General features: G+C 38.2%; 1 protein-coding gene across 1 annotated transcript in view; it reads left to right on the top strand.

The window, feature by feature from the left end:
• Positions 1-26,837, top strand: part of CACNA1D (calcium voltage-gated channel subunit alpha1 D) — a 176,061-nt gene that overhangs the window by 146,726 nt on the left and 2,498 nt on the right. The window contains exons 37-46 of the mRNA XM_029958237.1: positions 688-790; positions 1,872-1,973; positions 7,479-7,609; positions 16,415-16,531; positions 18,052-18,416; positions 18,710-18,736; positions 19,594-19,743; positions 21,340-21,509; positions 25,043-25,164; positions 25,823-26,143. Coding sequence (XP_029814097.1) covers positions 688-790; positions 1,872-1,973; positions 7,479-7,609; positions 16,415-16,531; positions 18,052-18,416; positions 18,710-18,736; positions 19,594-19,743; positions 21,340-21,509; positions 25,043-25,164; positions 25,823-26,143 — 1,608 coding nt within the window. The remainder of the gene's footprint in view (positions 1-687; positions 791-1,871; positions 1,974-7,478; positions 7,610-16,414; positions 16,532-18,051; positions 18,417-18,709; positions 18,737-19,593; positions 19,744-21,339; positions 21,510-25,042; positions 25,165-25,822; positions 26,144-26,837) is intronic.

The raw sequence follows: 26,837 nt of genomic DNA, 5'->3' as shown, positions 1-26,837 counted from the left end.
CTTTAAGCAAACCTGTATGTTAAGATGAACTATTCATTGAGTAATGCTTTTAAACTGGAATAGAAGAAAATCCAGGTCGGACGTTAGGAAAAGATTCTGATAGATTAAATAGTATTCTTTTGACAGACAGGGTCACAGCAGTGCTGCTCTAAAAGATGAACACTAACCCAAAGAGAAAAACCCCTTCCCAGTAGTTCAGTGTAGGTGGCACAGGAGATGCATGGCAGGACTAAAGAGCTACCTGAGAAGTGCAAGACAGGCCTGGTGCTGTGGTTCTTTAGGGAGCACGAGGAACCCCTGGGAAACCTGGAATGTGACTGAAACTGGAGTGCATGCTCTTAAATAACTGCTTTTGTCCTTAATACTTGCACAGTGTGGCTTACAGTCATAGTCAAGGACTGAGCTTGGATGTTTGAAAATTGCCTAAATAAACAGCTCATGAAAACTGGACAGTTTTAGTTTTTGTGTGAGTATGCATGTGATTAATGCCAGAAAGAAGCGATTTTGACTGCCTATTATACACAGCTAGGGTGGAGGACTCAACTTTTTTTTGGAGAACTTATATAATTTGTATACCTCTCACTAATATTATTGTTTGAATACATGAGGTTTTCAAAAGTTAACATTACTTAAGGTGTTTTTCAAACAAAGCAGTGTCAAAATTTGTTTTCCTCTTCTCATTTTCAGAGGTTAGTAGCCATGAATATGCCACTAAACAGTGATGGAACCGTCATGTTCAATGCTACTTTGTTTGCTCTGGTTAGGACTGCTCTAAAGATAAAAACAGAAGGTAAGGTTCTTTGCTGTAAAACCTTTCTGGACTTGTCACAAGGTACAGTGAGGAAAAGTTACAATTTATTCATTTTGTTGGGCATGAGTAAAGGTACCTTGGACTCACTGGATCTGATTTGCTTTGGGATCGTGGGTTTTGTTCATTGTTGCTAGTAATCATTTGCTAGAAAATGAAAGGAAAGGGATAGTGAGGCCACAGCCCAGGATATTGTAGAAATTATTCTATGCTTTCATCTGATCAGATAAAAATGTGCAGCAGGGGCATAACAGGAGTTCTACTGTAAGGAATGAATGACTTCCCCTTCCTGCCCAACCAAAATGCTCCTTTCTCACTACCTTTTAGCTTGGTGCCTTGGATCCTACACTGGTGCAACTGCAGCTTTTGCATTCTTGAAAACATCCCCAGTCTGGTTGAGGCCAGTTCTGACTGGGTTGAATGGATTTCTGTAATTTCCATCAAAGAGGGAAAAGCTTTTAAAAATAGTGATATGTTTCAGATAATTTTCTTTCTGTTTTTATACTTTTTTTACCTTTTTTCCCATTCTGTTACTCCTCTATCTTCTTCTCAGCAGAATTTGAGTTCCACTGTCAACAACAAACTTAGGTTAAGCCCCCTCAGGCATCACTGTGGTTTAGGTGAGCACTGCAAGAGATGAAAAACTGCTCAGTACTCAGTTGCCTGAATTTTCAAGCCTGTACAACTGAGTAATTACTATGATTAAGCAAATAAAGGCTCAGCTTTGGATCAAGAAAGAAGTGGCTTGTAAAGAGCAAGTTGGCACTTTTCTGGACAGCTTAAGCGTAAGGAGTGACAGAGTGAGGCCAAGGTCTGTAAATCACAGTTGACCTCTGCAGTGCTCCAGAGACTGATTTGAAAGCACCAAGAACTTGTTGTCTTATGCCCTTTCTTCTCTTTAGTTGTTGTATTATTGTTGTTACATGACAGAGCTTAGGTTTGCCACAAAGGATCCCTGTCACAGTCTTTAATTGTATACAGCTAATTAATATCCAAAGGCTCATTCGTTGCAGCTGGTTGAACCATAATTGCCATCCTCCCTTTTTCTGTTTCATTGCCACAGGTAACCTAGAGCAAGCAAATGAAGAACTTAGAGCAGTTATAAAGAAAATATGGAAGAAAACGAGCATGAAATTACTTGACCAAGTTGTCCCTCCAGCTGGCGGTCAGTCTGACAAACTTTGCACTGTGCTGTTCTCTGTGCCTGTTGGTCTTTCTAGATTGTCAGGAACCAAAGAAATGAAATTACTACATTTTGCAATTATAATGTCATTGAAGGACAACAAACAATAACAAAATAAATATTGAGAAAATTATATCCTATTACACTAGATAATGCATATAGGACTGATAAGTGAAATTTTCTTAGATCAAAAAGGGAGAGAGGAAAATATTATGCTTATTTTCTTGCTTGTGACAAATACCTTATTAGACCTAAGTCTAGTCTTAATTTTGGATTATTCAGCAGAACAAACTAGTTTGATTTTGATGCACTGATCAAAACAACATGTTTTGTACTATGCTACATTATAGCTTATTTGCTTGTATATGCTGAATACTTCTGGGAGAAAAAAAAAATTATTGCCAGCTTAAATTTTTTTTTTTTTTTTTGCTAAATTTATAAAGCAAGAGGTTAAATCATCTCAGTTACACTAGTTTAAACCAGAATCAATCCACAGTCAACAGATGATGGAAATGGTTCAGATTTACACCAGTATGACTGAGATATGAATATGGCCCATATAAAGAGATATCTCAATTGTAATAACACCAAACATTTGTGTCTACAGAATTACAAGGCACGTTTATTAGATGTTCCTACGTGCTGTAAAATAACATGTCAAATATGCGTTATATCTCTCTTTGTAAATATATATATCCTGATATATATATATTTAGCCTTTTTCAATATATACATTTTTATTCATATGCTGTAGTGTAGGTTTAGGTGACTGTTCTTTACTTGCTTTTTCAAGTTTTAAAGGTGCAGGATCTGTTGCACTGTCAGCCACACCCAAGATATGTTTACCTGGACATCCAGTACTCAGATCTATTGTAATCACCTGGTGTTTCTTGTAGTTTATTATACCTTCATAGTGTTACAGCAGCTTCCAAGACTGATCAGACTCAAGAGCCCAGGCATGGTGGTGGTGGAGGCTGACCCTGGAAGGTGATGCTCAGGCCCAGGCAGGAGGAGCACGCTGCCTGCACTGCTCTTCAGCATGACCCAGCAAGCAGCAGTAGCTTTGTGGCTGCAGGAGCCACTTGCTATTGGTGTGGTGGCTGCCAGATAATGATGGGGATGAAGGCAAACCTGAGCATATTTGACTCCTCAAAGGGGAACTGATACTGCACATTTAAAACAACTTTTGTGTTCTACTCTGTTGTTCTTAGCCTTACACCTGAGTGCTTGCATGGCATAGATGAATCGCTTTGTTATTGTTGTAACTATGTGCTTGAGCTTTTTCTGCAGCCTCTGTTCCTTTCAACTATGAGTCTTTCCGAATATTCTGAAGCAATTCTGTTTTAGGGTGGTGGCATGGAATTAGTGTTGCCTCTTGCCAACTTTATTCCCCTACATTTTTTAATTGAAATAGAGATGCATGCTTCAGAATAGTGAGCTCTGCCTGCCTAAATCAATCTGACAAAGAACCTGTACAGATTACATTCCTAGAACTAATCTTACATAGTAATTCACTGTTAACTTCAGCTTCATTTCATTGCTGAATATAAGCTGTATATTTATTTTCAGCTATACTAAAATTCATTGCTAATATTCTGCAAATGTAGCTCTTCAGTGTAGCTAGAAGGCTGAAAAATGGATCTGCTCAATTGATAGGAAACAGTATGGCTTCTGCAACCCAGTAGAAATAAGAACATGTTAAGAAGTCCTGCAGCTTTATTAATTTTCGATTTCAGTTTGGTTTGTTCCTTTGTGGACCTTGTTATGATTTACCTGAAAATTGAAAATATTTTAAACCACCTAGAAAAAAAAGAGGAATACAGCTATTTTACATTCATATGCCATAGGAGTGTAAAATAGCTTAGTGTACAGTAGAAATTAGTTTTGATGTTTAATATTCAGTGGAAAATTGTGTATGAATTAACACCAGTGACAGCTGATAATAGCCACCTGCTAGGAGACACGAAATTCTTTTCAATATAAATCAACAAAGCATCCAAATTCAATATGCTAGAATCACTTGCACTTAAAAGTATTGAGAGGTCTAGTTTATAACATTTTTCTCCAGTACTGCTTTTGCTGGTATTACTGGATGGTAGGTCCTTTGTGTGCTCATGACTGTGCCTCCAGAACACTTATTTGCAGAGCAGAATGAAAATAATCAGTATTGCATTTTTTTTCCCTTGGATTATGAATAGATGCACTAGAAATAGACAGTTAATTCTTGTTACTGATTAAATAACTTATTACTATAACTTAATTAGACCGTTAATAGTTAGCAACGCATTTTTAGTACAGAAAAGTGAAACTGCTTTGCAAAAGCATAGAATGTCAGTCAAATGTCTGATATATGAATGAGACTAGAGAGTAAGAGAAATACAACTCACTGAAGATTCACCTGTATTCTCTGAACTCCCCAGTCTCCACCTGAAAGCCCGTTGAACCCTGCCTAATACTTTTTGCCCTCTTCCAAAAGGTTCCCACTGAAATGATTCCTTTTGCTGTCACTAATTGTAATTAGCCATGTGTCTATTCTGTGGTCAGTTATGCTTAGCTGCCTCCTTATACCTGTCTATATCTGGCTTTATGTGTGTTACTCCAAAAACAAAGTCACCCTTGGCCAGGTGTCCGTCCCTGTGTGCCCGTGTCTGCAGTACAGCTGACTGTGCCTGGGAAATACACGTGCATCTGGTTGGTACATGCAGACTTTGACATGCCCAATTCAGCAAACTGGTAGGGCATACATCTGATATGCTTATAAAGAAGTTGGTGCATGTCCAGAGTGATCAGTAAGGGCCCTGCATTTCTGCATACTGATATTTCACAGGCATTGTCATCTCAGGTACACTCAGTAGTTGTGCAGTGTCATAGCCTGGTTTGAGACGTGCTCTGAGTGCAACCCATAGTGTGTTCTATCGAGTCTGTCACTTCTATGTGCTTGTTCCTTCTAGGAGCCATTTGCTATTTCACTTCCTCAACAGTGTTCTGTTCAAATACTTGAAATAAAATAGAATAAAGGATGGGGAAAGGCTTATCTGGGGAGTTTGACCAAGGCTACGTTGTAAGTTGATGGGTTCAGCTAAACTGAGGCAGGCAGGTTCAGAGCAGATGCTGTGTAAGAGATCTAATACAAAGCACCGTTAGTCCCTGAAGAGCTGAAAAAGGAGATTACAGGTGAACATCAAAGGAAACATTCACAAAAAGATTAGAAATTAGATTTGTGGAGTCAATTAAAAAGCTTTTTGCTGCTGAGGCTGAATCTGTAGACCGGTGAGCTTTTCTTGTGAGCTATGGAGTTCCTGCTGTTTCCTGCTAGTTCCCCCTTTCCTAGCAGGAACTGGGGGACCTCAGACCTTTGAGGAGTTGTCACTTGGGCAGAGCAGGCTCTTTAATATGCTATTTCCTGCAACAGACTGGTCTCCCAACCAATATCTTTTGAAGCAATTATAATTATTTTTGCTTTGATACATTTAAAGACAAATAAACTGCTGGGAGAAGACATTCCAGGTGTTTTCACTGAAGTTAAAGCCTGTCCTACTTTATCCCATGCATACAGCCCATTTCAGATGTTATAATGAGAGGAGCTGATTTTGAATGGTAGAGGTTTCATTTTGAGATAAATTTTATTACAGAGGCAAAAATGAGTTTGAACAGTCCATGGATTGGATTCCCCATCCTTTTTTTTTATGTGAAAGCCAGTCACTAGAAGAAGAAAGTCAATTAAATTCAAATTAGGAGCAAACAGTCATTACAGGTAAAAATAGTGTTAGAAATACTGTCATTAGTGAGATACGTTGGCACATATTGTTGATAAAACAAAGATACAACAGCATTCTGTTTTAATCAAAGGTTAATGTATAGCACCTGATTAGAGCATTTGCTTGATGGGGGCAAGAGGAAAAGCTTGTTTAACAGAACGTGCTCATGTGTAAAAACCCCACAGAACAAAAAACAAACTCAAGTCTGTTCTAAAACTCTGTTAGAGAGTTAAAATATGGAGAAAGCAAATGACATTAAAACTTTCTAGCAGAGGTGTGTTAAAATGTGCCTGGGCATGTTAGATTTTCATGTTCAGCCAAGGCATGAATGTACAGAGTAACCAAGAGCCTGAGATGGGATAAACACCTGTCTGTCCCAGCAAGGGCAGCTGGAATGATGGGAACTTACTCCCCATCAGGATGATCCCTGACAGCAGAGAGAACCTGGATGCTTAGACCACACCAGCCCTCCTTTAGGTATGGCAGCAGCCAGCTAGAAACACTATTGCAAATGGCCATTTGAGGATATTGAAAACTACTGGGAGACTGGACACCACAGCAGGAAGGGAAATAGCCAAACTTCATGTCAGATAACTCTAGAGAGGAAAAAAACGTGTGACAACAAAAGCAATGTTTTTGAATGGAAAACTATTCCTAGTTTTCTGGCAAGCGTTACTGGGAGATGAAACCTGCCCTGCTGAATGATTCACTGGACTCATAAAACAGGCACAGGCATTCTTAACATGCTGTGAGCAGGCGACTGTGGTGTCCTCACAAGGACACTGCCACCTGCCTTTCAACTTTGGAAACTTTGAAATTTAGATTTTGTTCACAACAGTGACTCTGTGAACATGCTTGCTTTTATTGAACTGGCTGTTTGCCTGTCATTTGAATTGTACTAAATTAACTGATGGAAGTTATTTTCTTTTCTACCAGCATTGCAGAGCTCACACAACACGTAATGTGGGAGAGAGCCATGTTGTTTTGTATTTACTATCAATATTACCTGTGTAGAAGGTGGTTAAAGACCACATCTTAAACATATAAAAAACACATGAAATTGTAACTTCTGTGGGATTTCATCTGAGACAAGAACCTGTCTTGTCTTATCTGACAATAAAATAGCAGAAGATACAGTGTAACACGAGGATCTGGGACACAAAATTCAGACTGGGAGATGCTCAGGTATTGCAGTGAGGGCACGACACCAATAAAAAAATCTGCAGAGCAAAACAGGCTGGAAAGATGTCCAAGTCCTTGAGCAATCAGAACAATGGTACACCAATACACTGACTAAGCAAATTTGGTTCAGCCGTGACAAAAAAAAAGACATGTAGGCAGAACCTTTTTTTTACAGTCACGCTTATGAACATCAGTGTATGTATGTCATAGTAGCTTGTATTTAATCTATTTATTCCAAATAACTAAAGCCAGTACTTCAGCTTCACTGCATATACAAACATGTTTATGGTTTTGTTAGAAACTTACTTAGGACCTGAGACATGGTATTGTATTTTTTTCTTTATTAAGGATGAGTTCACTTAACTGACTGAGCCAAAACTGCTTGCTAAAACATTGCTTTTAAATGAGTTACAGGGTCCATTGCTGTAAGCTGAAAGTGCAGCACCTATTGCACCCATCACATTTTCCCCCCCAAATCAGATATGAGTGTACAGGCTATTGATAAATATGCTGACTTGGGAGAGATCTGTCTGGTCTGTTCATTTAGATGATGAGGTAACCGTGGGGAAGTTCTATGCCACCTTCCTGATACAGGACTACTTTAGGAAATTCAAGAAACGCAAAGAACAAGGACTGGTGGGGAAATATCCTGCGAAGAATACCACGATTGCTCTGCAGGTGATTCTGTTTTTACTTTTTTAACTAACCATTTTGTGACCTTACTTGAAATAGCAGGTAGATGAATATTGATGATTGTGCAATGCTGCCAGGATTTTATTTAGCTGGGACACTTTTGGCCCTTATTCATCAGAAAAGTAAAACGTAATCCTGCTATTCTGTTATAACAAGGTAAGTGCAAAAAGTTATTCTCTATGGATTACTCCAACAGTAGCAAGGGTTATAAAATCTCTTACCAAGTCCTGTTGATACATTGCAATCTAAAGTTGCTGGTACAGAATTGGATAAATAAAGTTCTGAGCTATCATTTATGTTTGTTTTGCTTTAACTGTTCAATATTTTGTGTTTCTACAATGGCACAAGCCAGTTCTCAGGGAACTTCCTAATATGCATGACCTCACAGTAAAGAGGGTTTTATACAGTTTTATCTTTTCTTAATTCTCATTGTTCCTTTCCTTTTCCACTTTTGACTATTGGTGAAAAACCTTCCTGTTTTTTATTTGCAAATTCCGAACTCCACATTCATCAGTTTCTTTCCCAGGAAGTAATATTAACATACTGCATTAATGTCACACACTTCTGTCTGTCTCTTAAAACAAGCTATCAAATGGAAACCAGGACAATAGATCTGTCTGTCAGCAGGCCTGCAGCAAGCAGTCCATAGAGTACACGTGATCTAAAGGGCAAATTGTGAAAACTTCTGTCCAGTGGTACCCTTTCTATTATGAATTTTGAAACAGGCAAATGGAAGGCTGTTCTCAAATAATTCCAGACATCATACACTGCACCATTTTTATTGGATTGGGACTTTGTGAATTTCAGTTAATGCTGAGTAGTTTACTACAAACTATAAATACTTTAATGTTTCTGATAATTTTTTACTCTGATGCCAAAATTTATGAATATGTTATGAAAATTCCTTTCTAAAAGAGGAGAAATGTGTTAACCTGATTTAGCTACTGTTTTCTTTGTTAAAAAATCCTGTTGGTTTATACTTCAGTTTAGCAGAACAATCTTTGCTGTGTGAAGTGAGTAATTTGTTTCATTCCTATGTCCTAAAAATGCCTCTGCTGGCAGCTCTGACACACATTGTGTCACAAGTCACCACAAGCATAAGAGATGCAGCAAGCAGGGAAAGGTTCATCACAATTCTTGCTGTTGATTTGGGAGCAAATGGCTTGCCAGGAAATGTATGAACCATATTTGCATAGTAGGAAAGATGAGAGAATTATTGGGAATAGAAGTGATAAAAAGACTGGAAACAGTTGAGAGGAAAATGAAAGACGTTGGATTTTTAGGAAGACCTTTGCAGACTTCTCTATTGCAGAAGCATTGGAACATAAGGAGCTCAGAGTTAGTTTTAAGCCACGGTATTACAGGTTTCCACTTGTGTTTTTGAAGTTTCACGCATAAAAACATAGAAACAAACACTGAGTTTTCAAATGTGAGCATGCTCTGTTGTTTGTTATTGGATTGTGTTTCCTGTTCAATGACAAAAGTAGAGGGCAAGATGGAACTGGAAAGAATGAACTCTTCCTTTATCTTTAGACAACTATTTTTTCAATTCAAAACAGGTAAAAAAATGGCCATGAATCTCTGCTAGGAATCTACAAAGGCTTTATGGAATTTGAGGCATGGCACATTTTTTTTTTCTGATTAAAATAATGCTCCTGTGGGAATAAAATGAGACAGGCCAGTAGATGGGAAGGTTCTTCCTTTCTTTTTTCCCATATTCTACTTTTGCCTTTCTAAGAAATCAGTAGTAACTCAACTTGATTTACCTAACAGAAGTGAAAATGCCATTTCAAAGAAACCTGAAATCTATAATTAGGAAGTAGCCCAGTCCTACAGGTTTTTGAAAGGAATAATATGACTCCGTACTGGAAGCTGCAGCAAGTCAAATTCAAAGTCAAATTGTCACATTTGTTAGAATAATTATTTATATGAGGATACAGCTTTAAAACAGACCTGGATATCTTTCTAAAAGAGATGTTCTGCTTCAACAAGAATTTAATTTCTTCGGATCAAAGCCCTTGAGAACAGTCCTGTGGGATAGAGAGGTTGGTATAAATGATCACAGAGGATTCTTGTGGTTCTGTAATGTATAAAAATGAAACGTGTTTCTGGTTTTGGCCTCTTTGTTCCAGACTTGCTTTGTCCAAAGCTCAAGTGGTTTATAAGTGTTTTCAAAAACCTGTGGTGTTAACAACCGTTTTTTGGCAGCATAATTTATGGGTATACCATCCAACTTACTTCTCATCTGTACAGGCATTTTTGTCTGTTTACACCTTTTTTTGTTGTTTTGAGAACTTCCTTTTTGAAATTAGAAACTTCCTGTGGTCAGGTCAGGCATGTTACTGCAGCAGCAGCTTTTATTTACTTTCTGTAAACTAGTTAAGATTTCATAGTATCTGGAGTTGTGATAGTACCACTGCAAACAGCCTCTGCTTTCAGGACTTGAGAAAGTCCAGCAGAAGCTGGGCTATGTCTGTCTGTAATTTTTTGAAATGCTCTATCATTTTGAAATTTCTCTATCATTAAGAACCTTTCTATACCAGGAATTGTTTGCTTAAAGCTTTAAATAACATGAGGAAAGTACTTTTATCGGGCTAATAAGAAAAGGCTTTCCAGCCATCTGATTCTTCTATTTGTAAAGAACAAGACCAACTGTATTTTCATATTCTTGATTACGTCTTCTCTCTATTGCAGACCAGTTGTCAGGCTGCAAAATCCTTGAGCAGATCAGCAGATAAAAGGCAGTGTCACCTGTTCCAATTTGTGTCTGAAGCCATATGAGCAATAAATGCTCTTGTACTTTTGCTGATACCTGTGACTTTCTCTTGGGGTAGTTGACCTAGTTAATTAGTGAAGACTATGGTTCCTAAGGATCTAATAAACCATGCAGTGCCAACATTATCTAGCCTGGCTTTCCTTATCTCCTTTCTCCTGTGAGAAAGGGAGAAAACAACCTGCTATCAGGCTTTACAGTCCCTTCCTAACCGTTGAATGAAGTAGGAGATGAGTCACAGTTTTATAATCCTGCTGATTCTTACAGTTGTTACACTTTTCCTGACTTCAGAGAGTAAACAACCCCTGTGAGACAGAAGGCGCATGCTCCTTGGAACAAAATCCCATGTCTTTTAGTTCTCAGGACAACTGTTAGTCAAGAAATTAATGTATCTTGCAGTTTTCCCTGTTTCATGAGAACCCAATAGAATTTTTTTAATGCAGATCACTTCTTTGCCTTCCTTTATTCCTTGTGTTCTCAGTAGTATTTTGTTGGGTTTTTGAAGGTTGGTTTGTTTCATTTTTCACAATAGTTTCATTTAGTACTTTTGAAGATACTGAAGAGAAATCCTGTTACTGTCAAATGGCCTAAGGCACTGTTCTTCCAAGAGAGTAACACTTACTTTTTTTTTTTTTTAAACTAATCCTTTAGTTATAATCTAGGATAAGCAGTTGGATGCCTTGCTTTTTGCTAAAACTGTTTAAAACATTTACTTCTCATGCTGCTATCTCTGGAATGACTTACAGGCATTGAGTTGAGTCAGAAAAATAGCACAGAGCTCCCTGCAAAACTAGATTTGCTTTGTGAATACCAGAGCATGCAACAGGCAGGACTTCCCCTTCTTACCCCACAATAGCTTCATTTGGCGTGATTTTTATTCGGTGGAGCTGAGGTTTTCCTCAAGGATGTAGCATTTGCTGTTAGCCCAACACAGCTGCTGTTTGGGTACGTGTCAGAGAGGAGGAGGCAGCCCAGAAAGTGAAGTGGGTCTCAGGGGAATGATTATCTGCTCTGACTATTAAGTCAAGAAAATCTTTCTGCTGTGAAGTTTCAAATTCCTCCTCACTCAGAAAAGGACACTTCAAATTATAACCAACAGCATTTTCTCTAAACTTGCATATTGGCACCGAAAACATCCCCAGAACTGCAATAACAATATCTCTGGGAACTCCACTGGCTGTCTTTTGCAGACCCAAAGGTTTTCACCTCTTATGAAGGGAAGAAAACAAGTGGCTCTGAAATGACAGATGACCAGTTTGTGTTAGATATCTACTGCCATTTTTGTGATGTTATACATGCTCCTCCTAGGTCACGAGAAAAAAGGTGCCTTTCTTATGCTACTGACTGATACTTATCCAGTGAGAACAAATATATTTTCTGGGTCAGAAAGAGATGTCTTTGTGTAATGATGGAAATTTGTATTGAGCCAAAGAGTAGTCACGTTGCTAGTAAAATAAATGTTAAGTGAAGCATGAAGAATTTTAATTACTTTCATCTAGTACTTAGGGGCAATGAATTAATTCTACACTATTTTTCCTAGGAAAATACTTACTGTATATACTTACTTACTATACTTACTGTACTTACAGTGTAAGTAACATTTGCATCTATTTTTCACATTTATTTTCAAGTAACACATTTTGTTAATACACACAAATAAAAGTTAAAAGATATTTCCCCTGCCTCCTACACAAAAGCACTGATTTAGTGAGCTGAACTCGATTTTTGGGATCATGTTTCAGATTACTTTAATTATGCTTTTTCCCCTCTGCAGATGTTATAACTGATATTAACCCCACAGGAAACATTAATAGAAAAAGGAAAAAAACCCTCTAGTAGGCATCAGCTGAGGGGTTAATCTGTAGCTCCAGTTCCATTGAATTGTGCTCCCATGCTGATGTGGTGTTCACAGGAGGGCTTAGCTCGAAGGCAGTCTGGGTTGGACTGAGAGCAGAGCTTTTGTGTGGTTGTGGAGCAGCACAGTCGGTGTTGGGAGCCGGGCTCTGTGAGGATGAACAGCTCTGGGGAATCACGACTCGACTACTATGTCTCTTATGTTCACTGCTATAGTGTAGGTCTATCCAGCTATTTCTCTGCACGCCTATTTCCTTATTTTAGTGGTTCTTGTGTTGTATTCTGTTTGTACTAACCTCAGTTTATTTTTGTGTTGTCAGAGTAGCTTTGGGATTTTATGTTCTTTTTAGTTTTCTCTGCTATAAAATAAGCAGATAGTAAAAACGTGTTCATTATCTACAAATGTAATGGTTTATTTGAACATTTTTAGAGTCATAGGCTTTCAGGACTCTGAAGCTCTGAAGACCTAAGGATTTAGAATAAATATTTGTGCTTGTTCCAGATCTAGTGAGTTTGTACAGCAATATACATAAATATACATCATATAAGCAAAGCTTACCAGTGTTTTCCATTTCCTGCTATCATTGTAAGATGCCTCAGAAGAGGGACCATTGTGTATTTTTTGTGACTGGAAATAGTTTAGATGATAATGATTCTTACTATTTAAATAAGGGTATTGTGCTTGCAGTTCTTAATCTAAGCTTAAACTGCATCTGTATGTAGGTTGGACCATACCTCACAATGCTTGTAGACTGAGTTTAGGTACAGGGAAAACAATCTTTTTGTAGTTCCAGTATTAATAAGCATTTAAACATTTTTCTAGAAGTCATGATTCTGGCATCTTGAATTATACACAGATTTCTTAATATAAGACATATATCTAAAATGGTGTAACTGTTTTGTGCATACCACAGACATGGAAAAATTGATTTTAAATGTATTTGGTATTTTTTATAAACAGTCTTTTCAAAATATTTAAATGTTTAACTTTAAAATGTTCTGATGTTTTGGCGTGAGGTGCTTTTTAAGCCTCTTAGAGAGTCTCTCTCTCTAAACAACCAATACAGGGATACAGTTATTGGCCATATGACATTTTTGTCTCCCTGAGGGACTCCTGTGGTTCTGTTTTTGCAGCATTTGAAAGCACATACATGTCATCTCAGTGGTGTGTTGGAGACAGGGCATCATTCATTGTCTCTTGAGATGCTGTTTAGGACCCAGCACTGGTGTCTCAGTGCCTTGTGCCATCTTGATGACACTGCAGGTGCTGTTGTGCCTCCTGAAGCACAGCTGCACAGAATTACCATCTTCAGCTGAAGTCATCTTGTGCCTTTATGGGAAAGCCTAATTAAAGGCATGCCTGGGTTTCTCATTTAAATATGTTGTTCAGTGCTCTGTGTGTCACTGGTTTGCTAAATAACCACTGGACTGGTTCATCTCGTCTTTCTCAAGCCTACAAGGAAAAAATGAAGCAAGGAAGGCATTAAAAATTAAATTTTGGAGAGAGGATGTGTCTGAGCAAGAATTAACTTCTTTTGTCAACTTCTAGTGAAATCTCTATAATAGAATTAGAGGCAGTGAAACACATTAATCTCTTTTCTTCCTTTACTTCAAAGAAACAACAAAATAGAAAAACCTGAGGAGAAAGTACAAATGTTCTCTGGCAGAACAGCGTGGATAGTTCAATCATGCAGTTTTGATCAATGTTATCCCTATAGAATTGGTGCCTAAACATGTTTCTGGCATGTGTTATCTGTTCTGTTATAGACTCTTTCATCTTCCAATGTCTGTGATGAAAACAAAATCCGCTGAAAGGTATAGGGTAAATGCACATAAACATTAACACCCACGTGTCATTGCAAGAGGTTTGTTACATGGAAATGAGTATTACTGGAGAGAGGAGATGATAGAGGCTGCCTGCTTTCTCTTGAGTAAAGGAGGGGTAATTCACTAAGAAGTAAGCCAGAAGGCAGTTGGAAATGTAATCAAAATTAAATCATTATTCAATATGTTACTGTCAAATGTGGCTTTTCTCAGGTCCTAGGCATAGATTTGTGGGACTTAGTCACAATTTGGCAGACAGGAATATGAGCTGATGGTTTCTGTCAGGGTTAAAATTTACAATAATGCTGTCTGAGAGTGTTGTGTTCACAGGAGGGCTTAGCTCCAGGGCAGGATGGGTTGGACTTGAAAGCACAGAGCTTCTGTGTGGTTGTAGGGCAGTGCATTCAGTGTCAGCACTGGGAGATGGGCTCTGTGAGGATGAATAAATCTGGGGACAAGACTTGACTACTGTGTCTCTTGTGTTCACTGCTGTAGCCTAAGTCCATTCAGCTATTTTATTGCACCCTTATTTCCTCATTTTAGTAGTTCTTGCATTGTATTCTGTTCACAAGGTTATTTTACTGTTAAAGTGTCAATGTGGCTTTGAGGTTTTTTGTTCTTTTTAGTTTCCTTTGCTATAAAGTAAGCAGGTAGAGAATGTGAAATGCAAGTGACTGTTCTTGCTAATGATCAAAAATAATAGAAATCCTCTGCTAAATAAATAGTGCCTTTGCCTCTGCTAAATAAATAGAAGCCTTTGGTCTTCTACTTGAAAACCTGTACCTTAGAGTGTTAATTTTATTTCTCTTTAGCACCTTACAAAATGACAACCATTAGTCACCTTGCTAAGGTTTTGACTGTGCAAGTAGCGTGAGAAGTGGGAGAAAGCACAATGTATTCGTGAAATGTGTATTGTATATTAACTCGCTAGTAAATGACTTTTAGAGCCTTGTTCAATTATAATGTAACTCTCAAAGTTCATCCCTGAGGAAGAAAATTTAATTGCCAAATACAAGTAGCTAATGTGATCAGTCAGGCACCTTTTTCAGGAGGTGAAATACTGGGATGAGTGAAACCTGCAGAGCAGCCTGTGGTAAATCTACACTGTTGGATTAAAAGTTTTTGGTTCATCCCTTTCCAGGTTCTGATTGCCCACACTGCATAAATGCCTTTTTGCTCCTCATCAAACCAGCTTTTTCTTTTTTGAGTGGGAGTCCGACTGTGATGCAGTTGTATGTTCCTGGGAATGTGCGTGAGAACAGCAGGAATGGGACCAAGCCATGTTTGGGGCCCTCCAAGGTCCTTCAGCTCCAGCTGGAGCTCTGAAACACAAACAAAATTCTCTACACATCCTTGTGCCACCCCAGGGCAAGTAACATGCAATGGCAGTGTTGTGCCATAGAACTATAGCTCTGATGGGCTGGAAAACCTTCAAAAATGCAAAAAAAAGAATCAGGTTTTTAGATAATAATCAAATATTAGGCCAAGTGCTGTGCATGATTTTTAGTAGTGCAAGTGTAATGGTAGTAAAGAGTTAAACAAACACATCTTTGATTTCTTCTGAACCTGACGAGATTAAAAAAAAAGGAGTCGCGAAGGACAAGACTGTGTTTCTTGCTTTGGACCAGAGTTAAAACAGGAAAAATGTCTCCTCTTTGATGCAAGGCAGACCTGTACAAAAGCCCTGACTTCTTGGCATGGGTGTGAGGTCTGTTTCCTCTCTAATGTGCAGGTCTGTCCTTGACAAGTCTCAGCATTTTCCCTTTTCCTAAGGGTTGCTTGTGGTGGCAGACTTGAGAGGACTGTGAATGGTGTACACTGATGCTGCTGTAGCTAAATGGTCTTCTGCCCTAAACTAAAATTTTTAATCAAGTATCTGTGTATCAAAGTGCAGTGCAGATGAGCTGGAATTATTTCACTGCTTTCTTTTCCATCTGAGCTCTGCTAAAATTGCTGTTGCTGTAGCAAAAATCTCCTTGTGTTTCCTTTGTGGACACAGGTTGCAAACATTTAATACACATCTCATTGAAATGCATTTTATTATAGTTCTTGCTGATTACTTATACCTTATTATAAGATGAATCCTATTTCTGTAAGGGTCCACAAATATCAGTGGTCTTTTAGTCAGTATCTACACTGTGATAATAAAGACATGATCACCTCACCAGGGTTGTACTGGAATATATAAGCCTTTTATTAAACAGTAAAGAAACTTAACGGTAGGATTCATCCTGTGTGGATGTCAGGATACGAAAACTTGATAACTGTCCTTTAAAATAAATTAAAGAGCGACAAAGAATTTGCATTCCTAATGTATTATGATATTGTCATTGATTTAGGCAGGACTAAGGACACTTCATGATATTGGCCCTGAAATACGCCGAGCTATATCCTGTGACTTGCAAGATGATGAACCAGAGGAAAACAATCCAGAGGAGGAGGAAGATGTTTATAAAGTAATGTCAGAACACAACCACGTGCATTGTTTTATCGTACAATATGAGATTAAAGAATGAGCTTATCCTTGAATATGAAATAATATGTATACACCTAAACCTCTCAAATCAGCAAAATATAAATATTTTATAAATAAGTATATTTTATGTATAAATCTATAAAAATGGTATTACAAGGACACTTGCATTTCATCATAAATTTAGGAAGCAGTTCCTGCAGGATGATTCTCCTGCCCCTAGTTCTTTCTCATTAATTCTTATTTTTCCTTAGGCAAATCCTAAGAAAATATATGAACCTTGCCATCTCAAATTTTGATAGTGGCATGGTGTAAACTGGAAATGTCTTAACTTCTGCAGTGGTAGATAGGAAGAAGAGAATGAAATTCTGTGCAGCCAAACCACAACAGACACAGAGCTGCATCTTTTAAAATGAATGCCTGGAAGTGCATAGAGGACAAATAAATATAAATTATATTTCTAGTTTCTTGTGAGGGATATCAATAAGAATCAATTATAAAAATGATTAATTTTCCTCTTCTATGCTATTTAGTCCTAATGGTGAACACGTACGGTTGGTGTTATAATCAGAAGCAATCTGCAAACCATTTGTCAGCCAGCAAGAAAACTTAATTTTTCCCAAGCATTTCAGAAGAAGCAGATGTAAAACATGCTTCTGCAGGAAATATATCAGGAGCCCCATAGCTTGCTACTGTCCTTTGCAAAAAAGGAGGATGTGGCACTGGAGGCAGTGCCCCAGCTACCATCAGTAGATGCATTTCTCTGCCAACCATCATTACCTCCTGTCTTCTCTAGATTGAGCTTCAAGACAGACTGCTGTCATCCAAGACCCACACCTGGCTAGACAGGGAGGCTACATTATCTGGGTCAGGTGTAAAAGAGAGCTGCATGTCATGGTCATAACTTAGCACTTCATTCTCTCTTTCACCATCCATTACACTCTCAGGGCTGGTAAAGAGTAAACTACTCTTTCTTGTACCTCTGCAAGAAGAAAGAATGGAAGCACTGAAGCTGAATGTTACCTACTTGAGTTATGCTTGCAAGCTCTTGCATGGCACTCCATCCTGTCTGAGTGACGCCTGTTGCAAACTGGTGCTCTGGGAGAACAGGAGAGAATTCCACCAAAGTGTTCTCAAAAACAAAGCAGGCACGCCCCTTTCTGAGGAAGTTGGTGCATGTTCATGTATGGGAATCTAGGTTTCTCCTGTGTAATAAAATGTGGAGAAAGCTGGATGTGTCACATTTAGTTGTGTGGAAAAGAATAATGATCACGGCATAATGTCGATTTGACTGGGAAATACAATAATGTCATTATCACAATCACATCTGTGTCACTTCAGGAGATCCCATCTGAAGCATCATAAAACTAGAAAGAAAAATCACAGATTATTTGAATTGCTACTTTTGTATGCATGTAGGAGAGAAAAGTAAGTTGTCGCTGTCAAAAATATGTTCTGTTAAGGTATCTGATGTAATTTTTTCTTTCTCTTCTCCTGAAACAGAGGAATGGTGCCCTCTTTGGCAACCACATAAACCATATTAGCAGTGACAGACGAGACTCATTTCAGCAGATCAACACCACACACCGTCCCTTACATGTTCAGCGGCCTTCATTTCCACCTGCAAGTGATACTGAGAAAAATATCTATCATCAGGCAGGAAACTCTGTGTACCACAATCATCATCATCACAACTCGGTAGGAAAGCATGTTCCAAACTCAACAAATGCCAATCTCAATAATGCCAACGTGTCCAAACATCATGGAAAACACGCAAGTTTTGGGAATCGTGAGCACAGGTCTGAGAACAGTTACCGTTCACACTCCAGAACTGATCACGAGAAGCGTAGACGGCCAAGCAGTAGGAGGTAAACTCACAAATTCCTGTTTGCTTTTAAATAAATTTATGAATACACTATAAGAAACTTATGCCAGGTGAAATTAATTTGACGCTTCATTTCTGTTGCCTAATGATGTATGAGATGTATTTAAAATTAACTCCGATGTATGGAAAATAGATAATTTTAATAAGGTTTGAAAGTAGCAGTTTTCCTTAAAGTGAAGTTATCAGTTACAGCACAGACATTGTAATTACCAAAGAATTTCTCTTCATAACTTGTTTTTAAAATACCTTTCTCATTTTCATGGCTTACCTGGATAGAACACGCTACTATGAAACATATATTAGGTGAGTTGATATTTTTCTGACATAATCGAAGGGGAAAAAGTAATTTTTCTCCTTTCCTTTTTCTCCTTTTGCTTTTCTAAATTAACTGTATGACAATGCATATGATTAATAAATTAAGTGACAGTTTCTAAGTCACATTTTCCACTGCCTGTTCTAAAAGGATAAACTTCTGGTCGAGTTCAAAGCTGTTCAAGTCCTTTTAAAAGTCCAGACAGGTCTCTGCAGTTTTCAGCATGGTTAAGGATCACACCTGATGATGGCCCTTGTTAAAAATTGACTTGCAAAGACTGGAAAATCGCTGGTGTTAGCTTTGATAAATGTTAATGTTCCATTTACAGGGGACCCAGAATCTTTCCTGATCTTATGCTTTAATGTTTTCCAAGACAACCTTTTAGAACAGGATCTGTTTTTTTAGTTAAAGTGCATAATGGACATCCAGTGCTGGTTTTAATGTCTAGAGCTGCATATGCATTTCAGATTTTTCTTGGAAGACCTCACTGAGAACTCATTAATATTTGAACCATTTCACAATCTTCAGACATTTAAGAGAGGTTGTGCTTCTTCAAATGACTGAGCGTGTGTTTTGCAAAAATGTCTTAAACATATTTGACTTCCCTGAGCATCCCCTTCCCTGTTTGTATCATAAGGAAATAAAGGGAGATAATCTTTAAGAAACAGATACATTATTCATGTTCTGAACTGCACTACTCTGCACTACTGTGACACCACCTTCTGAACTAGAGAGTTCTTAATGATTCTTCTTCCTTTGGAAGCACATTTAAAGAACTGTGTGTAAAATAAAAAAATATACAATTGATATAAATAGAAGAAAATAAGTATTTGTTTGCTACTTACAGATCTGACACTGGTGATGGGCGTCGACCTACTATTTGCCGTGAAGAACATGAAGTCCAAGACTATTGCAATGATGATCATTATTTGGGAGAGCAGGAATATTTCAGTGGAGAAGAATATTATGAAGATGACAGTATGTTGTCAGGAAACAGGTGAGGATCTATTTTAAACTAGGAAAAATATTTCAATAAATTAGATACTGTAGAGGCTTCCCTAAGCACGCTCACACTGAAAACTCTCTAATGAAGTTAATATTCCACAGCTGCTGGCAAGTAAAATGAGTAAGTAGGAATAGAGAGTGTACAAAAGATCTTTTGTGTTTGGCATCATGTGCTGACTCCAGCAAAACTTCTGTACCAAATTCAAAGGAAGGACAAAGTTCCTTTGAACTGATTATCAACTTGGTAGTGTATTTAACTGCTATGATCTTTGCATTCAATATTTTAATTTCAGGTTTAAGAAGAAAAGGCATTGATTTAATTTTGCTAAATTTAAGCTATTCTCTGCAGTTTTATTTCATATACTTTCTTTGGAAATGGACTGGAGAGAGTTTTTCTAACTTTAGGACGGGCTCCCAAGTTAGTTCAACTTTGAGCATTGCCAAATTTGATTTGAGCACTGTGCTGTTGGCTTCAGGCAGCAATGGCTTCAGGGTCCTGACTTTGCACTGGGACTACTCCTGTCTGTAAATAACAGGCTGTTCAGGCAGTGTTTGGGTGCTACTTTGGGTGGAAGTTCTGATATTCCTGTGGTAGTAGTTTTTAAAATATAAGATCGTTCCAGTGTTTTCTGTCAAGGAACAGAGCCTGTATTTGGTAATACTGAAGGATTTTCTATTTAAAAGAAAAATAAATGCACCTTTTCCTCAAATATCTTGTGATTTATTTTTTAATTTTGTAATATCCATCTTCTCCTTATGTTGTAAAAAGACATATGCATTTACAAGAATGTATTTCTCTTCCTTACAATAGCTGTGTTTCCCTTCTGCTGGATAAATTCAATAACAAAAATAACCTCTACTTCCGTTGATAAATTTTTTTGTTTTGAAGTCCATCCCAGAAGTAGAGGAATTTATTACCATTTTGTCTTACATCCATAAGTGCATATGCACAAGTGCCAGACATGTTTAATTCTTCTTCTCCTCCTATACTGACTGTCTTCACCCTCTGAATTCTGGCAAGATTGGCACCCTAATCTGCATCTTGCTGGTTTGCATAAAAGCTAGGATTTGCATGACAGCTAAATTTTGCGGAATTCTCAGGTCACTAATTTTTTTTGTATGATAGAGTCAAATAACAACCTTCCAAGATGTGATTTTAAATGACAAGTATCCAGACTGTAAAAGGCTTAAATCCGTTCTCTGAGTATCTGTGCTCCCACACATTACTCAGGCTTCACAAGAGAGGATGGCAGCAGTAGAACAGAGTATTTATTTTATTTTTTTAAGCAGTGTGCAACTGAGGTCTTACATTTTAGCCTGTACTGGTAAGAAGAAATTGATTGAAAATATAATTTGATAAAAATTTCACCTGAGAACTGACTGTGTAATGGTACTAAGTACAAAGGTGTATGCCTGCTATCTCAAAATCCTACAGAAACTGGATTTTAAAATTGACTGGTAAAATTATATAACATAGTATTTAATTATCTTGCTGGAGAAAGAATAGACTTGAAAATCTTCTAGAAGAAAACTAATAGATCAATTTACAGATACTCACTAAAATATCATTTTCTTTCTTTTATTTTAGATGCAGGCATATATATGATTACCACTGTAGATATCACTGCCATGACTCAGATTTTGAGAGACCAAAAGGTTACCATCACCCACATGGTTTTTTTGAGGAAGATGATTCACAGATCTGCTATGATACAAAAAGATCTCCTAGGAGACGGCTGCTACCTCCAACACCACCACGTAAGTACAATTTGTTTGCAAATCTAGAATTCTTTAAATGCTTTCAGACATGTTCCGGTTTAAAAAGGCTTGTTTTCAGCTTGCATTTCAAACATGACATTTCTCGATTGCTTTTGCCAGTGCAATGTTGTGTCTGGCAGAAATATTTGTCCATCCTGAGAGACTCCTAGCTTACAAGTCAGTCTTTCTAGTATTTCTTGCCTCACTCATCCAATAACATAAAAAGAACCAGTGTCATTACTAGTTTTAACTTGGTTTGATAAATGAAGAAAGAGCAAGGTGGGATGCAGCAGTAGTTTGCTTTGAAACTTTGAGCAGGGGGTTTCAGTCCATGTGCCCTTTACTCACACCTACAGATGTGCAACACTGCTGTCGATCAGTGCCAGTCTCTCTAGTGATTCTGGGATAATTTTCAGGGAAGAGAGAACCTAGAGTGAGCTTTGTTTTGGCTTTTCCTTTCCTCACTTTTGAAGTGCCTTTAGTTTTTTAACATGCTTCACAAGTTGCTGTGAAAAATAAGTGTTATGCTGAGCTAAGCATCTTATTTCAGATTCACATTGGTATTTTATTCTGTCATCTCAGGAACAATGCTTAATATTCTGTGTTTCTTCTGAGGGAGAAAATGTTTCAGTTTATAGATTGAGTTAACATTGTCAACAGATATGTTAACCTATTTCTTTAATTTTCATTTATTCTCTTCCTTAGATCTTTCTCTTGGTTTCTCCTTATCTCAAGAACAATATTGCTTTATCTGCATTTCTGCAAGCTCTCATGCTTCTTATCTTGTCTTTGTCTCTTTGTATGTTCCAGGCCATGCTGCAGAGATCAGCAATGCTAATCCTCTGCTGAAACTAGGCATAAACTCAAAACTCTTGGACTTTTGGTCTTTGACCTCTGACACTTCATAGAGAGGAAGTACAAAAGTGCAAAAGAAACCTCTTTTTAGGGCTCTTTCTTGTTGGTGCAGGAGAAACTACACTCAGGTCTGTGCAGCCCTGTAGTGTCCCTATGGACACTCTTACGCAGTGTGGGCTGCACAGCCAGGTCTGTCACGTGTCTCTGGGTGATGCATCTAACCAGTGCCATGCAGGCAAGACAAGGCAGGATTGTTTCTTGAAGTCTCCACATTTTATTTGTTCTAAAGTGGAGAGTTGTCTTCCATTCTGATGATGGTAGGAGCCAGAGCCACAGTCCAGTTATCTGTGGAAGGATGACTGCAAGGACCCCGTGAGTGGGAAAATGAGTTTCAGTCCTTTCCCGTTTCAGACACCTTAAAGGAAGTGCAGGTATAGATTTAAAAACTAACAGTGTCTCAGAGACAAGTGTGGTGAGATCATTATATATCTGAGGCACAGTCTCAGACTGTTCAAAGATACAGAAAGGTGTAGTAAAGGGCAGCAGCAAAATATGTTATCATATAATAAAGGTAGCATTCTTCAGCAATACTGTCAGTGTTGGATCCACAGTTTTGGCACTCAGCTCCTTATGAAAAGACTGGTAATGCTCTTTGCTTCTTGGCATTCTGACCTTAAGGGGCACAGATGGAAAAAGCAAAAAGAATGAGGCTGGTACTATAGAGAGTAAATAACTCAGATGAACAGTAGTGAAATGTCCAGAAAGCTGGTAGCTGTCTTCCAGTAGAAGGACGGACAAAGGAGAGACTGTGAAAGGAGACCCCTGTACATCTTCCAATAAGATTTTATGATAGCAGAGGAATTTTAAGACAAAGAAATAGGTGCAAGAGAACAACCTTATAAAAATTCTCTTGGGTCTACCCTTGAAAGCATTGTGAGGGAAGGGTTGAAGGCTTCCTCTAACTGCAGTCCTTGGCATTCATTTAACTTTTCTGATAAGGTTTTAATGATGGTGTTGGGTAGACATTTCTTTAGAGGAAGTTGCACTTTTTATCTTATCTCCTACAGGAGATAAGATAAATGTACTAGATAAGAAGGTATTTGATATCCTAGGATAAGAGGACTTAGTTCTGATCTAAGTTGCATAAGGGTCCCATAGGAAGTCCTTTGACTCACCAATATAAGAGCATGGTCAGGCCTCCTGTCATAACCATTTATTTAATATTCAGGAACACAGTTGAGAAATTTTAGAGGCTTGGTATCTGAGCAGATTTTAAAAGAAGCTCAAACCTATTATTTTTAACTAGGATATGGCCTCTTTGGGCTTTTTTGGGCTTTATGTCCTCTCATAAAAAAAGAAAGAAAAAAGAAAAAAAGGGATCTGCAGCATTGCACTAAACAGTTTCTGCTGGCATCTGGATTCAGTCCACGTTGGCATAACATACAGTGCCTTGGCTGAGAACTGCAGTGAATTGAGCTCCATGTCAAGCTTTAGAGATGTTTTTATACCAAACTCATCACCAAAGTGTTTAAACAGTTTCCAGAAGTGTACTGAGAAATTATTAAGTTGTTCCTACAGACTCTTTTCTGCCGAGAAGCATGTGCAAAGAAGTGTCTTGTTTTGGAAGAGGGGACTTTTTGGATTGCTTTTTATTTGTTTTGCTACTGGGACATTTAGCATGTTAGGATCAGGAGCTAAGGCTTACATTCCTGTATTTGAATTTACCATACAGACAATAGAAAGAGACAAAGTTTGCATTAAGTGGACTGAATCACCTCCTGCAGGTGCTTGTTTTAAGCCAATAGCTCTTTAAAGAACCTTGATTGTTAGTATCCAGCATTAAGTGTCTATGGCACTTAACTCTGTTGTTCACAAAATTCTTGGTGCTGGAAAAAAGATACCAAGAATAGTTTCAATTAGTTTCAAGAAGCACAGTTTTGTATCATTTCTTGGTACAATCAGGTTCTTTCCAGTTTTCCACTAAGATGCTTACAGCTGTGAGGATGTATCTGGATTTCAGCTGCTGTTCAGCATCCAGGCTTTCTTCACACTGAAACTCCCCAGTGTTCTGCAGGTTTTCACCAAGACCAGCTGAAACATTTCCACATCAATTCAGATTTCTACTTTTTCCTTTTTAGCATTCACATGAATTGCAGTGTACGTGACAGCTGAGACCAGGGCTGGTCATTGTCCTGAGTAACAGAATAAATAGTAGGAATTGACAACATGAGTCAGCTTTGACTTGGATATGACTTTTCATATTGCACATGGCTTCCAAGGAACTGGGCATTTGGTATTTGCTTTGGGAAGTCTGGTTCATTAGAATCAAGAGTTTGAAACTATGGGGAAGAAAGAAGAAACTTACAGCAGTTTATGGCAAACCTCTGCAGTTGGGTGTCTGAACCAGTCAGGTGCATCACAAAAGCTTGTTCTGCGAAACAGCTGCCTCGAATTCTGTTATGTTGGGCTGCTTGTATGATTTCTACCTGAGACTGCTTTTGCTCATTTGGTGAATCTATAATCTTATAACCTGCTGCTTGCTTCTGTTAGCACAAGTTGTTTCCGAGTGGGGGATCTGTTTTTGTTTGTGTAATAGTTGACTCACAGTGGAATTCTAGAAATAATAGACTTTGAGCAAAAATATTTTATGTTCCTAATGAATTATGGTTTCCCTGTAGCACACAGAAGATCTTCCTTTAACTTCGAATGCCTCCGTCGACAAAGTAGCCAAGATGAGATACCACTCTCTCCTAATTTTCACCATCGCACTGCTTTACCACTTCATTTAATGCAACAGCAGGTAAACACAAACTCTGACTTAACTAGTAATAAATTAGATCTTTCCAGCTTCTATGTTGTACTTCTGACTTTCACTGTTGTTTGAAACAATACAAAGTGTATTGGGGTGTTTGCTGTGAGTGACTTCTAGGCCAAGTGTAGGCTTGTAATAGAACACTGACCTTGTACAAAACACTGAGAATGAGGAGCTTGTCCCTTTGACTCTTGAAATACCCACAAAGAGTGGGGATGCCCTAAAGAATTCAGACCAGGACTGCATGATACAGCAGCTGTTTATTAACCTTTGAGTATGTGGTTACTCAACTCCATTTGTGTGAGAATTTGCAAGTACCACATACACATCTTCTGGGGCTCAGTGCCTGGCTTGGATAATGCTGACAGCTTCCTATCCCATCCCTGCAGGACACAAGGAATGTTTCTATACTTTGCTTCCTTGAATATATTGTATAAGCAAAAAGATTTTGTGATATGCATAAAATGGAAAAAAATACCACTTTATCCTGTCAGTTTACAAATTTCAGTGCTGTTCTACACTACACATCAGAAAATGTTCATTTTGCAAAGCTGCTGCCTGAAAAATTGAACCAAATGCTGAAGTGAGAAATGGGTATTACTGAGCATTTGAAATCACTAACTTCTCACATTCTTCCCCTTACCAGGTCATGGCTGTTGCAGGTCTGGATTCCAGCAAAGCTCATAAACACTCACCAAGCCGTTCAACGCGTTCCTGGGCTACCCCACCTGCCACCCCTCCCAACAGGGACCGCACTCCGTATTACACCCCTCTGATCCAGGTGGACAGGGCTGATTCCACAGAGCACATGAATGGCAGCCTGCCTTCCCTGCACAGGAGCTCTTGGTACACGGATGACCCTGACATTTCCTACCGGACATTTACACCAGCCAGTTTGACTGTCCCCAATGACTTTAGGCATAAACACAGTGACAAGCAGAGGAGCGCAGACAGTCTGGTAGAAGCGGTGAGTATTGCAGGAACCTCTGAAGTGGCCAGGAGTGTCTGTATGTTCAGTTTTTGTGTTGACTTTAAAAAGCATATCATTTGGTTCACCATAGCTCTCTGAAAATGTGGTATTTTCAGTTTCGTAGCCATCAGCTGGCTTTAGGTAAAGAGTGGAATTTTTTGAGCTGTGTAGTAAAGGATTTCTGCTGAATCCAAATCTTAACATCAGTGAGGTGGTAATCCGAGAACTGAAGATATTTCAGCGTTTTGAAATCTAAGTTTTCTAGATGAGGATCAGTTCTGAAGTATCCCTCCACAAGGGCAATAAGGAAGAGATGATGCATATGCCTGTTTTCTTCATTGTTTCTGTAGAAATATATCACCATTTTTGCAATAACCTGAGTAAAAGATCAAGAACTCTATGAATCAGTGTGCTAAATGCAGAGGGGTGGATAACAAGCACAAAGATTGATTTGTAGGTGTACTAAAGAATGTTAGGAATTTCCTTTAATATTAAAAAAGATGCGAAGCTAAAGAGTGTACAGCATTTCTGAATCATAATTACTGTTGTTGCTTCTATCTGTCACTTCCTTTCCATTGCTATGAGCTAAACAATACATTTTGTTACTTGTTTTAGCACATGGGAATTCAACATCTTTTTTCCATGAACTCTAAAGTACTGAGAACATGCAAAAATCTGTATTTCAGGCAGT

The sequence above is a fragment of the Manacus vitellinus genome, unplaced genomic scaffold (assembly GCF_001715985.3).
Source record: "Manacus vitellinus isolate BGI_N305 unplaced genomic scaffold, ASM171598v3 scaffold_14_pilon, whole genome shotgun sequence".
Taxonomy (NCBI): Eukaryota; Metazoa; Chordata; class Aves; order Passeriformes; family Pipridae; genus Manacus; species Manacus vitellinus.
Note: the sequence above shows the minus strand (reverse complement) of the source record. Positions and strands in the feature narration are given on the sequence as shown.